General features: G+C 45.6%; 1 protein-coding gene across 2 annotated transcripts in view; it reads left to right on the top strand.

The window, feature by feature from the left end:
* Positions 1–21,354, top strand: part of MBOAT7 (membrane bound acylglycerophosphatidylinositol O-acyltransferase MBOAT7) — a 42,691-nt gene that overhangs the window by 14,904 nt on the left and 6,433 nt on the right. For both annotated transcript variants that reach the window (XM_073571034.1, XM_073571033.1), the window contains exons 2-5: positions 10,299–10,384; positions 10,805–10,934; positions 13,150–13,276; positions 21,057–21,213. In XM_073571034.1, the coding sequence (XP_073427135.1) occupies positions 10,309–10,384; positions 10,805–10,934; positions 13,150–13,276; positions 21,057–21,213 (490 nt within the window). In that variant the 5' untranslated portion in view covers positions 10,299–10,308. The remainder of the gene's footprint in view (positions 1–10,298; positions 10,385–10,804; positions 10,935–13,149; positions 13,277–21,056; positions 21,214–21,354) is intronic.

Raw genomic sequence — 21,354 nt, forward strand, 5'->3', positions numbered from 1 at the left:
AGATTAAATAATTGTAAATAAAATGTTCATTTCTAGTACTTGGTTGAAAACCCTTTGTTGGCAATGACTGCCTGAAGTCTTGAACTCATGGACATCACCAGACGCTGCGTTTCCTCCTTTTTGATGCTCTGCCAGGCCTTCACTGCGGTGGTTTTCAGTTGCTGTTTGTTTGTGGGCCTTTCTGTCTGAAGTTTAGTCTTTAACAAGTGAAATGCATGCTATATTGGGTTGAGATCAGGTGACTGACTTGGCCATTCAAGAATATTTCAATTCTTTGCTTTAATAATCTCCTGGGTTGCTTTGGCTTTATGTTTTGGATCATTGGTCGTCGTTTCATACTACAGATGGACAATCGGTTTGGCTGCATTTGGCTGGATCTGAGCACACAGTATGGCTCTGAATACCTCAGAATTCATTCGGCTGCTTCTGTCCTGTGTCACATCATCAATAAACACTAGTGACCCAGTGCCACTGGCAGCCATGCATGCCCAAGCCATCACACTGCCTCCGCCGTGTTTTACAGATGATGTGGTATGCTTTGGATCATGAGCTGTACCACGCCTCCACCATACTTTTCTCTTTCCATCATTCTGGTAGAGGTTGATCTTGGTTTCATCTGTCCAAAGAATGTTCTTCCAGAACTGTGCTGGATTTTTTAGATTTTTTTTTTATTTTTTTTTTTTTTTAGCAAAGTCCAGTCTAGCCTTTTTATTCTTGATGCTTGTGAGTGGCTTTCTCCGTGCAGTGAATCCTCTGTATTTACTTTCATGCAGTCTTCTCTTTATGGTAGATTTGGATATTGATACGCCTACCGCCTGGAGAGTGTTGTTCACTTGGTTGGCTGTTGTGAAGGGGTTTCTCTTCACCATGGAGACTATTCTGCGATCATCCACCACTGTTGGCGCCCAGGTCTTTTTGCATTGATGAGTTCGCCAGTGCTTTCTTTCTTTCTCAGGATGTACCAAACTGTAGATTTTGCCACTCCTAATGTTGTATCAATTTCTCGGATGGGTTTTTTCTGGTTTTGCAGCTTAAGGATGGCTTGTTTCACCTGCATGGAGAGCTCCTATGACCGCATGTTTCCTTCACAGCAAAACCTTCCAAATGCAAGCACCACACCGCAAATCAACTCCAGGCCTTTTATCTGCTTAATTGAGAATGACATAACGAAGGGATTGCCCATACCTGTCCATGAAATAGCCTTGGAGTCAATTGTCCAATTACTTTTGGTCCCTTTAAAAACAGGGTGGCACATGTTAAGTAGCTGAAACTCCTAAACTCTTCATACAGTTTTAATGTGGATACCCTCAAATGAAAGCTGAAAGTCTGAACTTCAACTGCATCTGAATTGTTTTGTTTAAAATTCATTGTGGTTATGTCTAGAACCAAAATTAGAAAAATGTTGTCTCTGTCCAAATATATATGGACCTAAGTGTATGCATCTGTATGTTTTTCTCAATATCTGTAATGAAATCAGAATAAACCTTTCCCGTTCAATTAGGATTACCATAATTATTATTTACCACTTGCCAGTATAGTGACAGAGAAAATATTTTAAGGCATTTTTATTACTTACTGCAAAGTCAAAAGTTTACGTACATTTCATTAGTATTTGGTACCATTGCCTTAAATTGAATGACTCGGGTCAGACATCTGGGATATCCTTCCACAAGCTTCTCACAATAGTTGGTTGGAATTTGGGCCCATTCCTCCTGACAAAACTGGTGTAACTGATCCAGGTTTATAGGTCGCCTTGCTCGCACCGGCCTTTTCGCTTTGCCCATAAGCTTTCTATAGGATTGAGATTCGGGGTTTGTGATGGCCACTCCAAAACATTGACTTTACCATCTTGGCAGTATGCTTTGGGTCAGTGTCAATTTGGAAGACCCATTTCCGCCCAAACTTTGACTTCCTGGCTGATGTCTTGAGATGTTGCTTCAGCATTGCCACATAATCTTCTTTTCTCGTGATCCATCTATTTTGTGAACTGCACCAGTCCCTCCTACAGTTAAACAACCCCACAACATGGTGCTGCCTCCCCAATGTTTTACAGTTCGGATGGTATTCTTAGCCTTCCCATCTTCTCCCTTTTTTTTCCTGCACCGCCCTTAAACTTTTTTCGGCCCCCCTTACCCCCCCAACCTGAGAAGATGGACGTCAAGGGGTGAGGTATGAAAGGAGGTGGGCTGGGAGGGCTCCTGCAGACCCCCCGTGGTCGGCGATCCTGGCGCCGTTCTTATGCATACCCGGGCTCCCTGGGTGTGCCACATAGCGTGGCAGCCAGCAGCACAGGCTCCTGGCCCGGTGTTCGGCGGTCCCGCCCCGAGTCCGGGCGCACGCCGGAGATTTTAGTCCCCGGCTTCTGCCAGGGACTAGGCTACGGATGGAAGTTCTGCCTCATGACGTCCCCGGGGCCGCCTCTTCGTCCGGAGGCCCACCCACACGCCGGAGAGTGCTGTTTTTTAAAAGAAGGAACAGCTGGGCGGCGGGCTGGACGTCTGACAGGTCCAGGACAGGGGACACAGGACTGGGGTAAGTGCTACCCCTGGAGGAAGGCCACCTTCTGTGTTTTTTCCAGAGGCTAAGCAGCTTTTTGGGCCTTGGCATATCACTTAGCAGCCATCATGTCCAAAAAGCAAAGGCACACACATTCTTATATGTTGCGTGCACCTCCTGTCAGTCCACCTTCCCACGGGCACAAACCGAAGCCTGTGATTCCGAACGTGCCAGGAGCCCTCCCCTGCGACCGAGGCCAGTGTACCGAGCCTCCCGGAATGGGCTCTGTCTCTGTTGCAGTCCATGGCATCGCTTACGAGAGCAATCAAGTCCCTTTGGACCTCCAGATTGGTTGCATGGATAGCGGCTCGCCTGTGTTAGAGGGGTCCTCCACCTCACAGGAGCCTCCGGCCTGCAGAGGCCGCTCTCACTCCAGGCAGACGTGGGGGAAACGAACCCACACAGCGTCTCCTGGTCCATCTGGTGCTTCGGCATCCATAACTTCGGCCTCTCAGTCACCTTCACCAAGGGTCGTTAACGGGAGCTCAGATTACGACTCGGATGAGCCGCTTGATTTAGGTACTCCAGAATAACGGGAAACAATTGACAGTCTCATTGAGGCCTAAACCAGACCCTTGGGATCGAAGATGATTCCACCTTGGCCTCAGGTCACAAGGTCTCATTTAAGCGAGCAAAGCAGCCGCATAGTGTTAGTTCTCTCCCAGAGTTTGAGGACATAGTACAACAACACAGGGAGCGGCCTGACAAACGGTTCTCAGGGCAAAAGGCACTCGAGGCGAGTTATCCGTTCGCCCCTGATCTCCATAAGAAGTGGGCAGAGTCCCCAACGGTAGATCCACCCGTGTCACGCTTGTCCTCTAGGACTTTGTTATCCATACCTAGTGGGTCCTCTATCAAGGATCCCACTGACTGTCTCATAGAGAGCCTAGCTCGATCAGTATTTGAGGCATCAGGTTCAGCACTCTCACCCTCATTTGCGGCAACCTGGGTAGCAAAGGCCATGTTGGCTTGGTCAGAATCATTGAACAGAGCCCTGCAGGGAATGGACCTACCAGCAGAGGTATTGGAGATCGCAAATCAGATCACTTTGGCCGGGGACTACCTAATTAATGCATCTTTGGATGCATCTTTGGATGGCTCTCGCTGCAGCAAATGAGATCTCCATTAGGAGGGCTTTATGGTTGAAGACATGGCGGGCAGACACAACTTCCAAGAAATCCCTGACTTCCTTGCCTTATCAGAGCAGTCGCCTGTTCGGGGAGAAGTTGGATCAGCTCATCTGATTCCACAGGTGGAAAGAGCAGTTTCCTCCCTCAACAAAGGGTTAAACAGCCATTTCGCCACCAACCTCAGACACGGTTTCGGTCACTTCGCAACCCCGGGTGGGCTGCAGCGACCAATTCCGCCTCTTCAGGTCGTCCCAGACAGGACAGGGATCGGCAGGTCTCATATAGAGCCAACCCGTTGGGGAGAATGTGTACCTACCAGCCCAGATCAAGAGGACCTAAGTCCCAGAGATCTGCAGCTAAATGACTTGAGGCAATCTCAAGGCGACTTCAGCAAGGTAGGCGGCCGCCTGCTTTGGTTTGCGTCACGCCTGGCTCTCTGTCTCACACGACACATGGGTAACGGAGCTGGTGTCCTCAGGGTACAAGATAGAATTCATCAAATACCCCCCCAAGACGTTTTTTTCTTTCCCGTCCTTCAAAAGTAATCGCCCGAGCAAGGGCTTTACTCAAGGCCATAAATTTACTCCAGCACAAGAGTTATTGTTCCCGTACCGGAGAACGAAAAATATCAGGGGTTCTACTCCAACCTGTTCACGGTGCCCAAAAAGGATGGGGCCGTCAGGCCCATTCTGGACCTAAAGCTCCTGAACAAGTTTATCAGGATCAGACTTTTCCGGATGGAGTGTCTGTTCAGTCATATCTGCCATGGGGCGGGGCGAATACTTGGCCTCTATCGACATCCAAGACGCCTACCTACACATCCCCATTTTTCCCCCCGCACCAAAGGTTCCTGCGCTTCGCCATCAACGGCCTACACATGCAGTTCGCAGCACTACCCTTCGGGTTGGCCACCGCTCCCAGGGTATTCACAAAGGTCATGGCAGTCATCATGGCCACCCTGCACTCCCGGGGCATAGTTGTCTTTCCTTATTTAGACCTCTTGGTCAAAGGCCCTTCTTTAAGGGCATGCGAGGAGAGTGTCAGCATCACGCTAGATACTCTTTCCCGCTTAGGATGGTTGGTCAATTTGAAAGTCATCTCCTGTGCCAGCTCAGAGGATCTCCTTCTTAGGGATGATCTTCGACACTTCCCGAGGGTTGGTAATTTCCCTCGGGACAAGGCCTTAGCTCTCCGACAGGGTCCGGAAGCTGCGCCAACCGGTCCCTCATACCATCCACTTCTGCATGAGGATCCTAGGAAAGATGGTGGCAGCAATGGAGGCAATTCCGTTTGCCCAGCTCCATCTTCGCCCCCTGCAGCACGCCCTCTTGTCAGCTTGGGACAAAACCCCATTTTCTCTCGATCGCCGGTGCCGGTTGCCCACGCGCGTCACACAGGCACTCGGGTGGTGGACAGCCAGTGCCTCACTTCTCCAGGGCAAGCCTTTTTCCCCCAGACCATTAGTTGGTGGTGACAACCGACACCAGCCTCCTCAGCTGGGGAGCAGTTTTATGCCACCACATGACCCAGGGACGGTGGTCGCCGCAGGAGGCACGCCTCCCAATCAACTTGTTGGAAATGCGGGCAATTCGGCTAGCTCTGCAACAGTTCTCATCCCCTTCTAGTAGGCCGGCCCATTCGGATTCAGTCAGACAACGCTACGGGTGTGGCTTACATAAATCATCAGGGGGGCACCCGCAGCAGGGCAGCTATGCGCGAGGTAGGGCATGTGCTTCATTGGGCCGAGAGAAACCACTCGGCAATATCGGCAGTCCACATCCTGGGCGTGGAGAACTGGGCGGCAGACTTCCTCAGCCGGCAGGATCTCTCTTCCGTGGAATGGTCACTTCACCCTGCGATCTTCCAGCAGATTTGCCAACGATGGGGGACGCCGGATGTGGACCTAATGGCCTCCAGAGTGAACGCCAAGATACCAGCGTTTGTCGCTCGATCCCGGGATCCGCAGGCAATTGCCGTGGATGCGCTGGTTCTGCCATGGAACCAGTTTCTCCTCCCATACCTATTTCCCCCTTTGCCACTACTTCCGAGGGGCAAGAAGATCGAGGTGGAAGGGGTGCCAGTGATTTTGCTGGCCCCAGATTGGCCTCGTTGGGCATGGTACGCAGACCTAGTACAGCTACTCGCCGACGTTCCTTGGCGCCTGCCAGAGTGCCCAGACCTACTGTCCCAGGGCCCGATCTACCACCCGAACTCAGGGGGCCCTGTGTTTGATGGCTTGGCTATTGAATCCTGGATTCTAACCCAGGCTGGGTTCGGCTGCAATGTGGTCTCTACAATGGTTAGCACCCGGAAGCCGGCCTCAGAACGTATTTATCACCACACCTGGAAGGTTTTCTTCACATGGTGTCGGAGCCATGGTTGTTCTCCACTGAGATTTTCTATTCCCAACATCTTGGCTTTTCTCCAGTCTGGCCTAGACTCAGGCTTGGCCCCAAGTTCCCTCAGGAGACAGATATCGGCCTTATCCGTTCTGTTCCAGCGCAGGATTGTTACTAATCTGCAGGTGAAGACTTTCATTCAGGGAGTCTCCCACTTGGTACCTCCTTATAGGGCGCCCCTGGACGCTTTGGACCTTAACCTGGTCCTAAGTGTTCTACAGGAGACTCCATTTGAACCGTTACAGGAGGTCTCTTTAACCTACCTTTCTTGGAAGGTAGTATTTCTTGTGGCAATAACATAAATCAGGTGGGTCTCAGAGCTGACAGCTGTATCCTGCCGAGCTCCGTTTCTGGTCTTCCACAAAGATAAGGTGGTTCTCAGACCAGCCCCTCCCTTTATGCCGAAGGTCGTTTCCTCGTTTCACATTCATGAGGATATTGTCCTGCCCTCTTTTTGTCCAGCACCGGTACACCGTGTGGAAAAGGTTCTTCATATGTTGGACCTGGTGAGAGCTCACAGGAGGTACGTGTCACGGATGGCACCCTTTCGTCAAACGGACACACTGTTCGTGCTTCATGAGGGGCGCAGGAAGGGACTTGCTGCCTCAAAATCGACCATGGCCAGATGGATTCGTTTGACCATTCAGGAGTCCTACCGCATCTGAGGCACACCAGTTCCAGCAGGGATCAGGGCGCACTCTACTCGGGCAGTTGGCGCCTCTTGGGCGCTTCAGCACCAGGCATCGGCGGAACAGGTTTGCAAGGCTGCAGCCTGGTCCAGCTTGCACACATTTGCAAAGCACTACAATATCCATACTCAGGCTTCGTCAGATGCGAGTCTGGGTAGAAGGATTCTCCAAGCAGCGGTGGCGCACCTTTAGACAGGAGGTGCAGGTAGCTTGGATTGGTGAGTCAACTTCCCACCCAGGGACTGCTTTAGGATGTCCCACAGTACCTGTGCCCTCCAATGAAGCAAAGGAGAAACATGGATTTTTGTGATAAACTCACCGTAAAATCCTTTTCTCCGAGACGCTCATTGGGGGACACAGCACCCACCCTGTTAGCCAAGTTGGCTTCTGTTTTGTTTAATATACCTTTTTTGATATTAGGGTGGTATCTTTTCTAGACATGTTGTTACCTGCATTAAGGTTGATATTGTCTGATTTTTGTTTGATCTCCTACTGCTTTTTGCACCAAACTGATTCCGCCCGCAACCGGGGCGAGGGTGTATACGGCAGAGGAGGAGCTAACCTCTTTTTTTCACTTAAACTGTGTTCCAAATTATTATGCAAAAAGAGTTTAGGAGTGATAAGGTTAGAATTTTTTTTTGTCATTTAAACTCACTGATGGTGATGTGTGTCAGGGCTCTTTATATCACTGAAAGCAATTGCAGATACCTGTGCAAATTAGTTTGGCAGGTGTGTCCAAATAAAGGCAAGAGTACTTAAGAAGGCTGTTCCACATTATTAAGCAGCCTATATTTTTTGCCAAAATGGGAAAGAAAACGGATGTGTCGGCTGCTGAGAAGCAACAAATTGTGGAGTATTTAGGTCTAGGCATGACTACAATCAACATTGCCAAGACACTTCGTGATCATCGCACAATCAAGAAGTATGTAGCTGATTCCCAGCACACACGTGTGCATGCTGATAAGGAAAAATTGAGGACTCTTTCCAACAGGCATTTGCGTCAGGTTAAAAGAGCAGCTGCAAAAATGCCTTGTCATAGCAGCAGACAAGTTTTTGAAGCTGCTGGTGTCTCCAACGTCCCCCGAACAACAAGATGCAGGGTCCTTCAGAGGTTTGCAGCTGTGCGTAAGCCATCCTGTCGACCAGCTCTATCCACTGCACACAAGCAGAAACTGCTCCAGTGGGCCAAACGATACATGAAGACTGACTTCCAAACTGTTTTGCTCACCGATGAGTGCCGTGCAACGCTCGATGGTCCAGATGGATGGAGTGGAGGATGGCTTGGTTGATGGACACCCCATGAAAACACGGCTAAGGTGCCAACAAGGACGAGGTGGAGTAATGTTTTGGCCTGGAATCATGGGGAGAGAGATTGTCGGCCCCTTTAGGATCCCTGAAGGGGTAAAGATGAACTCCATAATCTATGTGGAGTTTCTAAAACAGCACTTCCTGCAATGGTTCAAGAGGAAGAACCGTGCTTTCCGCAGCAAGATCATTTTCATGCATGATAATGCACCATCTCATGCTGCAAATAACACCTCTGCATCTCTGGCTGCTATGGGCATAAAAGAGGACAAACTTATGGTGTGGCCACCATCTTCCCCTGACCTCAACCCCATTGAGAACCTCTGGCGCATCATCAAAAGGAGTGTCTATGATGGCGGGAGGCAGTTCACATCTAAGCAACAGCTCTGGGAGGGTATTCTGTCCACATGCAAAACAATTGAAGCACAAACCATCCAAAAACTGACAAATTCAATGGACGAGAGAGTTCAGAAGCTTCTTTCGAACAAGGGGTCCTATGTGCAAATGTAACATCACCTAGAATAAAGTTTTGACTTGAAAACTGTTTGATTTCATTTTGTAATAAGCTGATAATGCTTATAATTTCACAATTGACCATTTTTTTGTTCAAAATAAAAAGGTTAAACTCTGCTGTACATAATAATTTGGAACATGCATTTTGAGTGTTTATTATTTTTAAAAATATACTGTTTTCATAGGCAGTTTGTTCAAAAACATTGCAATTATACTAGAATAGTAGATGACTGGAAAATAACACTGACTGCAATTCATATAATTGGGTAAAAGGTAATTTAGAGAAAATATGAGGAAATATTTTTTGCATAATAATTTGGCACACAGTGTAGTGTCAGCCTCCAGGCAGCAGTAGCATACACCCACAGTACCTGTGTCCCCCACTGAGCGTCTCGGAGAAAAGGATTTTTACGGTAAGTTTATCACAAAAATCCATGTTTCATGTTTCTTGTGGAGTAATGGATTCTTCCTGGCAGAGTGGCCTTTCAGCCCATGTTAATATAGTACTCGTGTATAATTGTTTGTACAAATGAACGAGGCACCTTCAGGTATCTTGAAATTGTACCCAAGGATGAGCCAGACTTGTGCAAGTCCACAATTCTCTTCCTGATATCTTGGCTGATTTCTTGAGACTTTCCCATGATGCTACACAAAGCAGCAGTGAGTTTCAGGTGTGCATTAAGATATATCCACAGGTGTGTCTCTAAGGCTAGTTTCACACTAGCGTACGGAGGAGCTGCAGAGGGATGTGGACTTCCTCCGTGAAGCTAAACCCACTGCCGCGCCTCCTCTGTTCAGCTCCGCCTCTGTCGGCATGCGGCCTGCGTACCCCAACTTTAACATTGGGTACGCAGGCCATGCCGTTATATGCGGAAGCGGCGAGCGCAACAAAATCCAACACGTTGCATTCGGCGCAGGTCGCCGCATTGTCAAAACGACGCATGCGGAGGCATCCGCATACATCTGCATGGCCTGCGTACCCAATGCTAAAGATAGGGTATGCTGGCGGATGCGGAACTGAACAGAGGAGGCGCGGCAGTGGGCGGAGCTTCACAGAGGAAGTCTGCATCCCTCCGCAGCTCCTCCATACGCTAGTGTTAAACTACCCTAACTCAGCTGTTGCCAAAAAACTTATCGGAAGCTTCCAAACACATGACATCATCATATGGGCAGTCCAGATTTATTTAAAGGCATAGTAATCTTTTGACTTTGCAGTAGTTAATAAAAAAAAAAACACCTTTTAAAACATTCATATATTTTCTCGCGCTCGCTCTCTCATTATTCTGACATTTGGCAAATATTAATAATTATGGTAATTCTAATTGGTCTAAAACGGGAAAGGTTTATTCTGATTTCATGTCAGATATTGAGAAAAACATGCAGATGTGTCTTTTTATATAGTGTATGGAAACATTTAGTTTCAACTGTACATAATCAGGTGGCATCATGGCGTGGGTCACTGAGCCTATTATCCTCCCATGAGGATACACCACAACCCACGTATTACCGAGGATCTCAGAAACATTTCCACTAGGAGGATTGTCACTCTAGGAAACGTCTGGCCACGGAGTGTCATTGCTACCCGATGAATGATTTGTCTTTCAGTAGCCCCGGCGCCACCATTGCATGTAACAGTTATGTACCGGTCGGCTTTGGCTTCTGGTGTCCCCCTGTTAAGTTCTTGTTCTCTTGTGCTTCCTTTCCAGGAGGGTGACCATGTCCCCCGAGGAGATCACCTATCTTGCTGTGCTGCTATTTTCGGTACTTGTAGGATTTCTCTTCAAGCATGCGGGTGAGTTCATATGTAATTTTGTGGGATTTGTTGCATTGTAAAAACGGGAAAAAAAATCTTTGAAATTTCTCTGTGCCAATATCTCACACGTGTTGGGTCTTATATTATGGAGAGAGATTCCCCACAATATGAAGCAGAGACATATAGATTACACATCCCTATGTCATACTTCAGCCTCAGAGGGGTACTCCCATCCTGGTAAGTGATAACATGTTGATACGATATGCCACCACTTGCTGTAGGTCCAACCCCATGTGCCCTGTGCAGTCAGGTGGAAGGGAGAGCCACAGTGAGAGGGAGGCAGTGCTGTGACTCCTTCGCTCTCAGCTTCAGTGGGGGTCCCAGACTTCAATTGACTGATGGGGATGACTTTTTTTGTTGTTTGCAGTCCCCCTGTTATACATGCTTTTCTGTTTTCAGGTCCACACGTGAAGCAGTGGGGAGGAGCAGCGGTGGGATTGCTGCTCACCCTGGGGACCTGTAATATCCACATCCTGCACTCCATTATTACCATTCTTGGGACATGGCTGATCACGAAGATTTCACCCAGGTACAGAACCTGTGAATATATCGCCTGTACTCTCCTTATATTGAAGCTGTTAAATGTAATCTGGTCTAAAAAAAAATAGAGAGAATTAAAGGGTTTTCCAGTTTTGGAAAACCTCTGTCCCTAGGTTCATTTTGTTAATAAAAAAAAAAAAGAAAAAGAGAAAAAACAAATTGCGCTTTACTCATCTTCCCTGGTCCGGTGCTGATTTTTTTTTTTTTTCCCACTGCTCCTGGTGTTTGTCTGCAGTGCTGATGTCACTGTGACAGTACTGCAGCCAGTCACTGAGTTTTGTTTTGATCAGCTTGGGCAGAGAGATGTACTGAACTCAGTGATTGGCTGTAGCCAGTCAACTAAATAAATATATCAGGCTACCTCTGGTGAGCACATGGAGGGTCACACAGCTCTCCAAAGAAATGCCACCCTACACCAATATTGATATCAAAACAGAGAAAGAAGTGATGCCATAAAAATATGAATTTTTATTAAGGCAAATCGGCCAAACATAAAAACCACATTAAAAAGAGATTCCGGTGCAAACCGGCCAGACAAGGTAAGTATACAGATGAATGTATTGATACAGGAAACATGGTAGATAACATCAATATTGTGCCAATAGGGAGTCACATAATATTTCATATAACATCATAATAGCTAATATATGCCTCCTAGCACACTAATTATGCTCTTGTTGCACAGACTATGTTGTACTGACAAGAGAGTAGAGCATGCGGAGTTACCACCCAGCATATATATCATCCTGCAATATCACCCAAGTGGTATATCAGTACAAAAAGAGATTGTGCAATGATATTATACTACATATATGGTCTCCCCTGTACCGCAACGACAAAGTCAGGTGCTGCTACATGAATAAAGTGCGTATGATTGGCCCACACACTGTCTACATTGAGAAAACTGTCATATGACTACTGTCCACCCAAATAGTCCCTATGTATATATAATTAATCCATAATAAATGCCAAGTGCAATCATAATAATACATGTACATCTCATAACAAAAGTGCTCAGTATGTAGTACAGACTATCAAGTGGGGCGTCCACACCCAGAATATCCCTATGTATGGGCTGCTCTATAGCAGAAAATGACATAGCCGATCATATAGCAGCAGACATGCACAGTGCAAAAAGAAGTATACAACCTTGTCAGGCCTAATCCCCGACGCGCGTTTCGCCACAGCTTCATCCAAGGGGTCACTGCCAAACCGGTGATGCTGAAGGATGTTGCAGGCAGCAGGTTCACACTCGGCATATGTGACAGACGTGACAGAGTCTGGAGACGCCGTGGAGAATGATCTGCTGCCTGCAACATCCTTCATAATGACCAGTTTGGCAGTGGGTCAGTAATGGTGTGGGGTGGCATTTCTTTGGAGGGCCACACAGCCCTCCATGTGCTCGCCAGTGGTAGCCTGACTGCTATTAGGTACCGAGATGAGATCCTCAGACCCCTTGTGAGACCATATCCTGGTGCGGTTGGCCCTGGGTTCCTCCTAATGCAGGACAATGCCAGACCTCATGTGGCTGGAATGTGTCAGCAGTTCTTGCAAGATGAAGGCATTGAAGCTATGGACTGACCTGCCCGTTCCCCAGACCTGAATCCGATTGAGCACATCTGGGACAGCATGTCTCGCTCCATCCACCAACGTCACGTTGCACCACAGACCGTCCAGGAGTTGACGGATGCTTTAGTCCAGGTCTGGGAGAGGAGATCCTTCAGAAGAACATCCGCAACCTCATGAGGAGCTTGCCCAGGCATTGTACAGTAGGGAGGTCATACAGGCACGTGGAGGCCACACACAATACTGAGCATCATTTTGACTTGTTTCCACTTTCATTTTGGGGGTCTCTCCAAATCCAGGCCTCCATTGGTACAAAAACTTGATTTCCATTGACTTTTGTGTGATTATGTTGACAGCACATTCAACTTTGTACAGAACAAAGTATTTAATGAGAATATTTCATTCATTTAGATCTAGGATGTTATTTGAGTGTTCCCTTTATTTTTGTTAGATGTGTGTGTGTGTGTGTGTGTGTGTGTGTGTGTGTGTGTGTGTGTATATATATATATGTTGTTTTTCGATCATTTTAAGAATATCAGAGTTGCCATTACGATACTTACATTGATTATATTGTATCCATTGTGCACTGATGAATTGTAAGAAATTATTGATCCTCGTGCTTTTCATTACTCTGCCAGGTCCTGTCACTTCCTTGCACTGGCCTGGACTTTCACCTACCTGCTCTTCTTCAGAACGGTGACTTACTTTGACCTTCCAGCCCCGACCCCTTTCACTAACGCTGTGCAGTTACTCTTAACTTTGAAGGTGAGTTCCCACCACTAATAGTGTGCATCATCCAGAGTGAAGCCGTTGTCTGCTGCTAGGAAATACCAACATGACATGTCGGGGCGTGCGATATTCATGGTTTTTAGTGATTTTTTTTTTTTTTTCTTTTCAACCAGTCATGCTTCAGACAGACCCACCGTATGTTTTGTCAATAAGTTACCACTATATAAAAATCTCCATTGTCCTCATACCTGATACACTTGTAAAACCACAGAATGAATGATGAATGCAAGTATATATTTAAAGCAAACATGATATGTGGGATGCGTTATGGAACGTGCAGCCTTTGTTGTTGCTGAACTTGTGCAACTGAAACAATGTGGTCGCTGGTGACACTTAAGTGCAGCGACCAGAGCACGCTCCAATCGCTGCAGTTTAACTATTTAAATGCCACTGTCACTCTAGACGCGTCATTTCCGATGCACAGCACACGATTGTGGGGGACCGATGAGTAAGGAGAACGGCAAATTGACTATATAATGTTTTACAGTAGTATTGCAGTACCGAAAACTATGGGCACATTTTCAACATTTTAAAGTAGATTTTTCTACACTGAGAAGCATTGCATAAAATACGTTCATGTTGAAAATATGAAACTTAATTTTTTTTGGTATGTTAAAAATAAATACATTAATAGTTTACATTTTTTCAGTGATATAATCCTTGACGAAATCTGCTTTTTACCTATAATTCTGTATAACTAGTTGGGTTGACGTGCTATCTATTAGCATAATTGGATTGCAGAACATATTTGTGCGGAAATGTTGAAATACAAAGAAAAAAAAAAACCACCACCACAAACCTGACGATGCAAGGAGCCTCATGGCCTCACGGCGATTGTGTTACGATGTATATCTGTTCATGTTCAGATACTGATAGAGACTAGGAATGACTGAAAATATTTATATGAGGGAATAATGCAGAAACGTGATATTTGGAATGATCCTGATCACAGAACATTACCAGCGTCCATTGTTGGTATAACCAGAAGGAAAGCCGATGCATAACGTGTAACTAGACCTGGTTGGGATTAGAGCCCAGTCAGAGTCTCCTCTATCAGACAAGGAAATGTGAGACTAGAACAATCAGTCACTACTAATATATCTGATATATCTGCAGGAACGTTGCCAGTGACACCTTGCTTTCTACATTGCTGATACATGAGATCTGCACTGCAGTGTCCATAGCCAGGTTTCATCTAGAAATTCCTCCAAAGATAATATATCGGTGACTGATATTGCCGGCATGTGTCTACACAGCTTGTGGCACCAAATGGTCGCAGCCTTGGTGTTATGTGCAAAGTTCTGGTAGCTTCAGTCCTGGTGAGCGGAGAGGACACCTAACAGCAGGCAGGTAATGCCATCCATAGGTCACCTCATAGTACAGACTGATGCACTGCTCAGGAGGCTGTGACTTCTGTATGGGCACCGACTGGTAGCTGGCACCATGGCCATAGTGGAAGGGTGATAATCTTACCAACCGATGATATGGTTTATACATTTCTCAAGATCGAAATTGCAATACCAAGATGGAAAAGTCATGAAAATCTCAGAATGGATAGACATGTTGCTAATCTGCAAATGGTAAAACACACAATTTTTACAACTTTTTGATCTATTCCGTATGAGGTTTGAGCACCACCTGTAGAAATCCCAACACTTACAGTTTTGGGGTTATTAACTGGTTAACGACGCCGACGGTAGATAAACGTCGGCGCTTGCTGGACTTTGTGCAGCGCTGACATTTGTCTACGGTCGGCGGTTTTGTGCCCACTGGGACCCCCATGTACCTTATAACAAGGGGATCCTGGCGCACAGTGCTTCCTGTGACCCCTCCCCTGACCTCATCGAGACCTGATGACGTCAGCGTCACACCAACCAGTGAGAGATCACTGGGAAAGTTTGTTGTAGCAAAAAACTTTCCCAGCGATCTGCCTCATAGTAACGCTGTTTTTCCTCTGAACTCCTGTCAGTGAGAGATCAGAGGAGAAACAGTGTGACAAGTGTTGCTGGCAACAGCTGTGCCAGTCAGCGATCTTGTCATAAAGTAAGAAAAAGCAGATACGACAGGTTAGGGCTAGTGATATCTTTAGGGTTAGGCTATGTGCACACGTAGTTGGAAGTGCTGCGGATTGAAAAAAATCTGCAGGTAAATCCGCAGGTCAAAATACCTGCGGTTTACCTGTGGTTTAGCCCTGCGGTTTCACACCTCACAATGTTGAAGGTGAGAAACCGCAGCGGAATCCGCACAAAGAATTGACATGCTGCGGATTGTAACCCGCAGTAAATCCGCGTGGAAAATCCACAGCATGTGCACGGCGTTTCTGGTTCTACCATTGCAAAGAATGGTACTGCGGACCCGCAGGGCCAGGAACGCTGCGGATCCGCAGCAGAATCTGCAACGTGTGCACATAGCCTTACAGTTAGTGCTATAGTTGGGGTTAGTGCTATAGCTAGGGTTATTGCTATAGTTAGGGTATAGTGTTACGGTTAGGGTTAGTGCTATAGTTAGGGTTACTGTTAAGCTAAAGTTAAGGCTAGTGTTAGGCTCAAGTTAGGGCTAGGGTTAGGCTCAAGTTAGGGCTAGGGTTAGGCTCAAGTTAGGGCTAGGGTAAGGCTAAAGTTAGGGCTAGGGTTGGGAATAAAATTGGGGGGTTTCCACTGTTTAGGCAGATCAGGGGCTCTGCAAACACAACATGAAGCCCGCAGACCATTCCATCAAAGTCTGCATTCCAAAATGTCACTACTTCCCTTCCGAGCCCCATCGTGTGCCAAAACTGATGTTTTCTCCCACATATGGGATACCAGCGTACTCAGGACAAATAGGACAACTTTTGGGGTCAAATTTCTCCTGTTACTCTTGTGGAAAAAAAATTGGGGGCTAAAAGATCATTTTTGTGAAAAAAAAAAAAAGATTTATTTTCACTACTCTACATTATAAACTTTAGGGAAACACTTGGGGTTCAAAATGCTCACCACACATCTAGATAAGTTCCTTGAGTGGTCTAGTTTCCAAAATAGTGTCACTTGTGGGGGTTTCCACTGTTTAGGCACATCAGGGGCTCTCTAAACGCGACATGGCGTCCGATCTCAATTCCAGCCAATTCTGCATTGAAAAAGTCAAACGGCGCTCCTTCCCTTCCGAGCTCTGCTGTGTGCCCATACAGTGGTTTCGCCCCACATATGGGGAATCGGCGTATTCAGGACAAATTGCACAATAGGGCCGGGGTCACACTAACCGATGCAAAATATGGTCCGTAGTTTAAAGGCGTAATACGGATGAATGACCCCTAAATAGTGCTCTGTATGTCATCCGTAAGCAAGGTGTGGTTGCGTATTTTGCGCATGTCTGCATCCGTTTGTAATCCGTATAGCATCCGTATGCAATCCGTATGGCGATATTTTCTCGCCGCCTTGCAAAATGGACATATAATGGAGCCCTATGACAGGGTTTCTAACAGAAACGAAATAATAGATATAGACACATAGAATGTGTGTGTATATGTATATATAATGTCATTGAGACAAACATATTTATATTTCACAGAGTTCATCATAGCAGAATAGCCGCTAATTAAATTGCCGGCTTGTATCAAATCATTCCCCCAACCCGACATGAAATGACACATGGTTTACATTCAGTAATGCATTTCATTTCATGTTTTTTAATATGTCCCTGACTAATAATTAGATGAGGGTTTGTGTGCAAAATTTGGGAGTTGTAGTTATTTAAAGGGGTTAATTCGTTGTTAAAAAATGTGTGGGCTTCCCATTGCCCTGTAGCGGTGGCGAATGGGTTAATGTAACAAAGGGTTAATGTCACCTTACAATCGAATGGTGACATTAACCCTTTGTTAGATTAACCCACTCGCCACCACTATAGGGCAATGGGAAGCCCACGCATTTTTAAACAACGAATTAACCCCTTTAAATAACAACTACAACTCCCAAATTTTGCACACAAACCCTCATCTAATTATTAGTCAGGGACATATTAAGAAACATGAAATGAAATGAAATGCTTTACTGAATGTAAACCATGTGTCATTTCATGTCGGGTTGGGGAATGATTTGATAGAAGCCAGCAATTTAATTAGCGGCTATTCTGCTATTAAGAACTCTGTGAAATATATATGTTTGTCACAATGACGTGTGTGTGTGTATATGTATGTATATATATATATATATATATATATATATATATATATATATATATATATATATATATATATATATATATATATACTTCTCGCGAGTCGCATGTATGGTCCGTGTGTAATCCGTATTTTTAGCGCACCCATAGACTTGCATTGGCATATTACGGGCGTAGTACGCTGACAATCGCAGCATGCTGCGATTGGCACGGACCGTAGAATACGCCTGAGAAATATACGGCTGTTGGGAGCAAACCCATAGCGAATCATTGGTCCGTGTGTAATGCGTGCTTTTAACGCCTCTCACTTGTCCGTATTCCTCGCCAGTGTGACCCCGGCCTAACTCTTCGGGTCCAGTTTCTTCTGTTACCCTTGGGAAAATAAAAAATTTGGGGCAAAAATATGATTTTTGTTGAAAAAAAAATGATTTTATCAACGTATTCAGGAGAAATTGCACAAAAACTTTGTGGTTAATTTTCTCTTTTTACACTTGTGAAAATAAAAAAAAATTGGTTCTGAAGTAAAATGTTTGTGGAAAAAAAAAGTTAAATGTTTTTTTTCCTTCCACATTCCATTCTTTCATGTGAAGCACCTGAAGGGTTAATAAACTTCTTGATTGCGGTTTTGAGTTCCTTGAGGGGTGCAGTTTTTAGAATGGTGTAACTTTTGGGTATTTTTGTCTTATTGACCCCCCCCCCCAAACTCCAAATGTGAGGTGATCCCTAAAAAAAAATGGTTTTGTAAATTTTGTTGTAAAAAATGAGATATCCGCTGGTCAACTTTTAACCCTTATAACTTCCTAACAAAAAAAAAAATTTGCCTCCAAAATTGTGCAGATGTAAAGTAGACATATGGGAAATGTTATTTATTAACTATTAGGGCATAAAAATTAAAAGTTTGAAAATTGTGAAATTTTCGCCCAATTTCCATTTTTTTTTTTTTTAACAAACGCAAGTCATATCAAAGAAATTTTACCACTATCATGAAGTACAATGTGTCACAAGAAAACATTCTCAGAATCACCGGGATCCGTTCAAGCGTTCTAGAGTTATGACCTCATAAATTGACACTGGTCAGAATTGAGAAAATTGGCCCAGTCACGAAGGCAAAAGCAGGCTCTGGCGCGAAAGGTTTAATGGTCGTCTGAGGAAGGTTCTGCTGCTGAATGCTTTTGGGCGAATCATCAAGATCGGCTGCTGGAAGCTCCCGTGTAATCACCGACCAATGATGTCCCAGATGTGCTCGATGGGAGACAAGTCCAGGGATGCTGCAGCCATGGGAGCACATTGAGGGTGTGTGCACACGCTGCAGAATGCTCTGCGGATTTAGTAAAATCTGCAGGTAAATCCGCAGGTCAGAAGACCTGCGGTTTATCTGCGGATTAGCCCTGCGGTTTATCATCTCTACAATGGAGCAGATGGCAAACCGCAGCGGAATCATGTCAATTCTTTCTGCGGATTTGAAACCGCAGCAAATCCGCAAGGAAAATTCCACAGCATCTGCACTGCGGTTTTCATTTTGCATAGAAAATAAAGGTACTGTACAACGCAGCAGAAACTGCTGCGGATCCGCAGGGCCAAATCCGCTGCGGATCCGCAGCGTGTGTACACACTCTTAAACAACGCAAACTCCTCATAGGAGCACAAGCAACATGTGGCCTGGCATGGTCATGTTAAAAAAAAAAAAAAAAAAAAAAAAAAAAAACTCCTGGGACACTTTGGAGAGAGAGCCACCTCACTGGTTCCACAACCTAATTGATGTAACGCTGGGCTGTCAGTGCGCCTGGAATGAAGACTGGATGCGTCCGGCTACCGTACATTATGCTGCCCCACTCGTAATCCCGTGTGATCTCTCTGGTGGTTTATTCAATGCCTAAGTCGGATCAGTGCGGCAAAATGTTCCTCTGACAACCATTAATACAAGCCTTGGCTGCAGTCGGTGAGGTCAAGTGCAGGGATTCCTGCATGTGGCATTCGTATTTGATGCTGAATAAATCAGTTTAAAAAAAAAATTAAAAATGCTTCTATTTTTTTCATCATTTGTAGATCACTAACATGTCTATACATCCTATTTCCAGAATTCCATGACTTTTCCTTCTTGGTGTTGCAATTTCAATGTTGAGGAGGGTGTATAAAGGACTTTGTTGTACAGATTAGGGGATCTTATTAGTGACATGTAAAGCCCCCGTTACGCACTGCGATATCGCTAGCAATATCGCTGTAAAGTCACAGAATTTGTGACGTTGCAGCGATATTGCTAGCGAGATCGCTGCATGTGATACTTGCCTCCGACCGGCTTCCCCGATGGTTATCGCTGATCGCGCAAGAAGCTCCTGGACCATTCCTCGTCGGTCACTTCCTGCGGCGCTTCCTGTGGCGCCGACGAGCGACACGTGGAGCCGGGCGGGAGGACGCAGGATCGCCGCGTCTGACAGGTAAGTAGCGATCCCCGTCCCCAGCGATGTCGCTGGTGAGATCTGCCTGTGTGGCAGCTCACTATCGACCACTTAGCGATGCACCAGCGATCCTGACCGCGTCATATCGCTGGTCGGGATCGCTGGTGCATCGCTAGGTTTAGCGGTACCCTTACAGAGACTTTTTCCTTCAGGGCTTGTTTGCGTTAACCGGCACCACCACATTATAAGCACACACACCCCCCCCCCCCCCCCTTTTTTTTTTTTTTTTATTTACCCAAATCTCCTCGATGGCACCCTGACTCCTGGTCTGAAAGGCATCTCCTGGCAATGCTTTGCACCCTTTCTGTGCCTGCTAATGCCACCACTCCACATCTGAGTGACATGGATGAAGTAGGGACCTCCTGCCATGAACAGATAATTACAACAGGAGATTTGCTCTGGGGGGAAAAGACACCGAGACTGAGATTCATTTATGCATAGGTGGGGGAAGTACACTTCCCAGGGTAGAGCTTCCAGTGATCAAAGCATTGTTCTGAGACTTTTTCGGAGCCCGTGGTCAGTGACTAATGTTGAGGTTTGCGTCGACCTGATGTTTGAGAGATATATTTTTGATGTTGTAGCGAAGGGATGAATATAACACATTCACTTGCATCACTGTAAGGCCATTCTAAGCTCTCCAACTTAATAACAGTCTGAAGGATGATGCTATCCAGGCCATGTTTTATCCCTGTATAAAAGTAAAATCACGATAAGAAACATGACGATATTTACCGCTTGGAATCTCTAGGGGCAATGTTATTCTGTAAGTTAGGGATCTCAAAAATTCTAAAAGACCTGGCACATCCCATAACCAGACCCCATATGAGCTCACTGAGGAAAGGTATATGGGCGTAACCTTGATCTAGTATGTATGTTTGTATATGTCGGCAGATATAAAAATGTACCGAGCTTTCAGCGCACCTGTCTCTCACATGTCTTTTTCAGAAAATACTTCTAGTTTTGTAGTTCTTATACTATAAAAATGTTGGAGAATATTATTTCATGAGTGTGTTGTGCTGTTCCTCTTTTTTATTTCTCCTGGAAATGTATGAATAAAGTGGATCATATCCACACGTGCATCCTGGATTTAGGTATATTCAACATGTCCTGGATTTATATTCTAACTTTTTGCTTACATTTTTGTTTTCCAGCTTTTGAGCCTAGCAAATGAGGTGCAAGAATTTAGCAGAGTGAAGAAACAAGAAGTGGCGTCATTTTCCAGTCAGTCATCTGTTAATATGATTCCCAAGATCCCAAGTCTGATGGAGGTGTTCTTGTACAGCTATTGCTACATAGGTCTGATGACTGGTAAGTGTGGTTTATAGACGGCATAAATGTGGTAGATGAGCATGTCATTCACTTTACAATACTACATTTCCCTTGCATTGGCCGCAGCAAGTGAAAATCCTTGGGAAAAATCGACAAGGATAAGGACTTATTCCCATCTTT

This window comes from Dendrobates tinctorius, unplaced genomic scaffold (assembly GCF_039654945.1).
Source record: "Dendrobates tinctorius isolate UK_male_01 unplaced genomic scaffold, ASM3965494v1 ptg000028l, whole genome shotgun sequence".
NCBI lineage: Eukaryota > Metazoa > Chordata > Amphibia > Anura > Dendrobatidae > Dendrobates > Dendrobates tinctorius.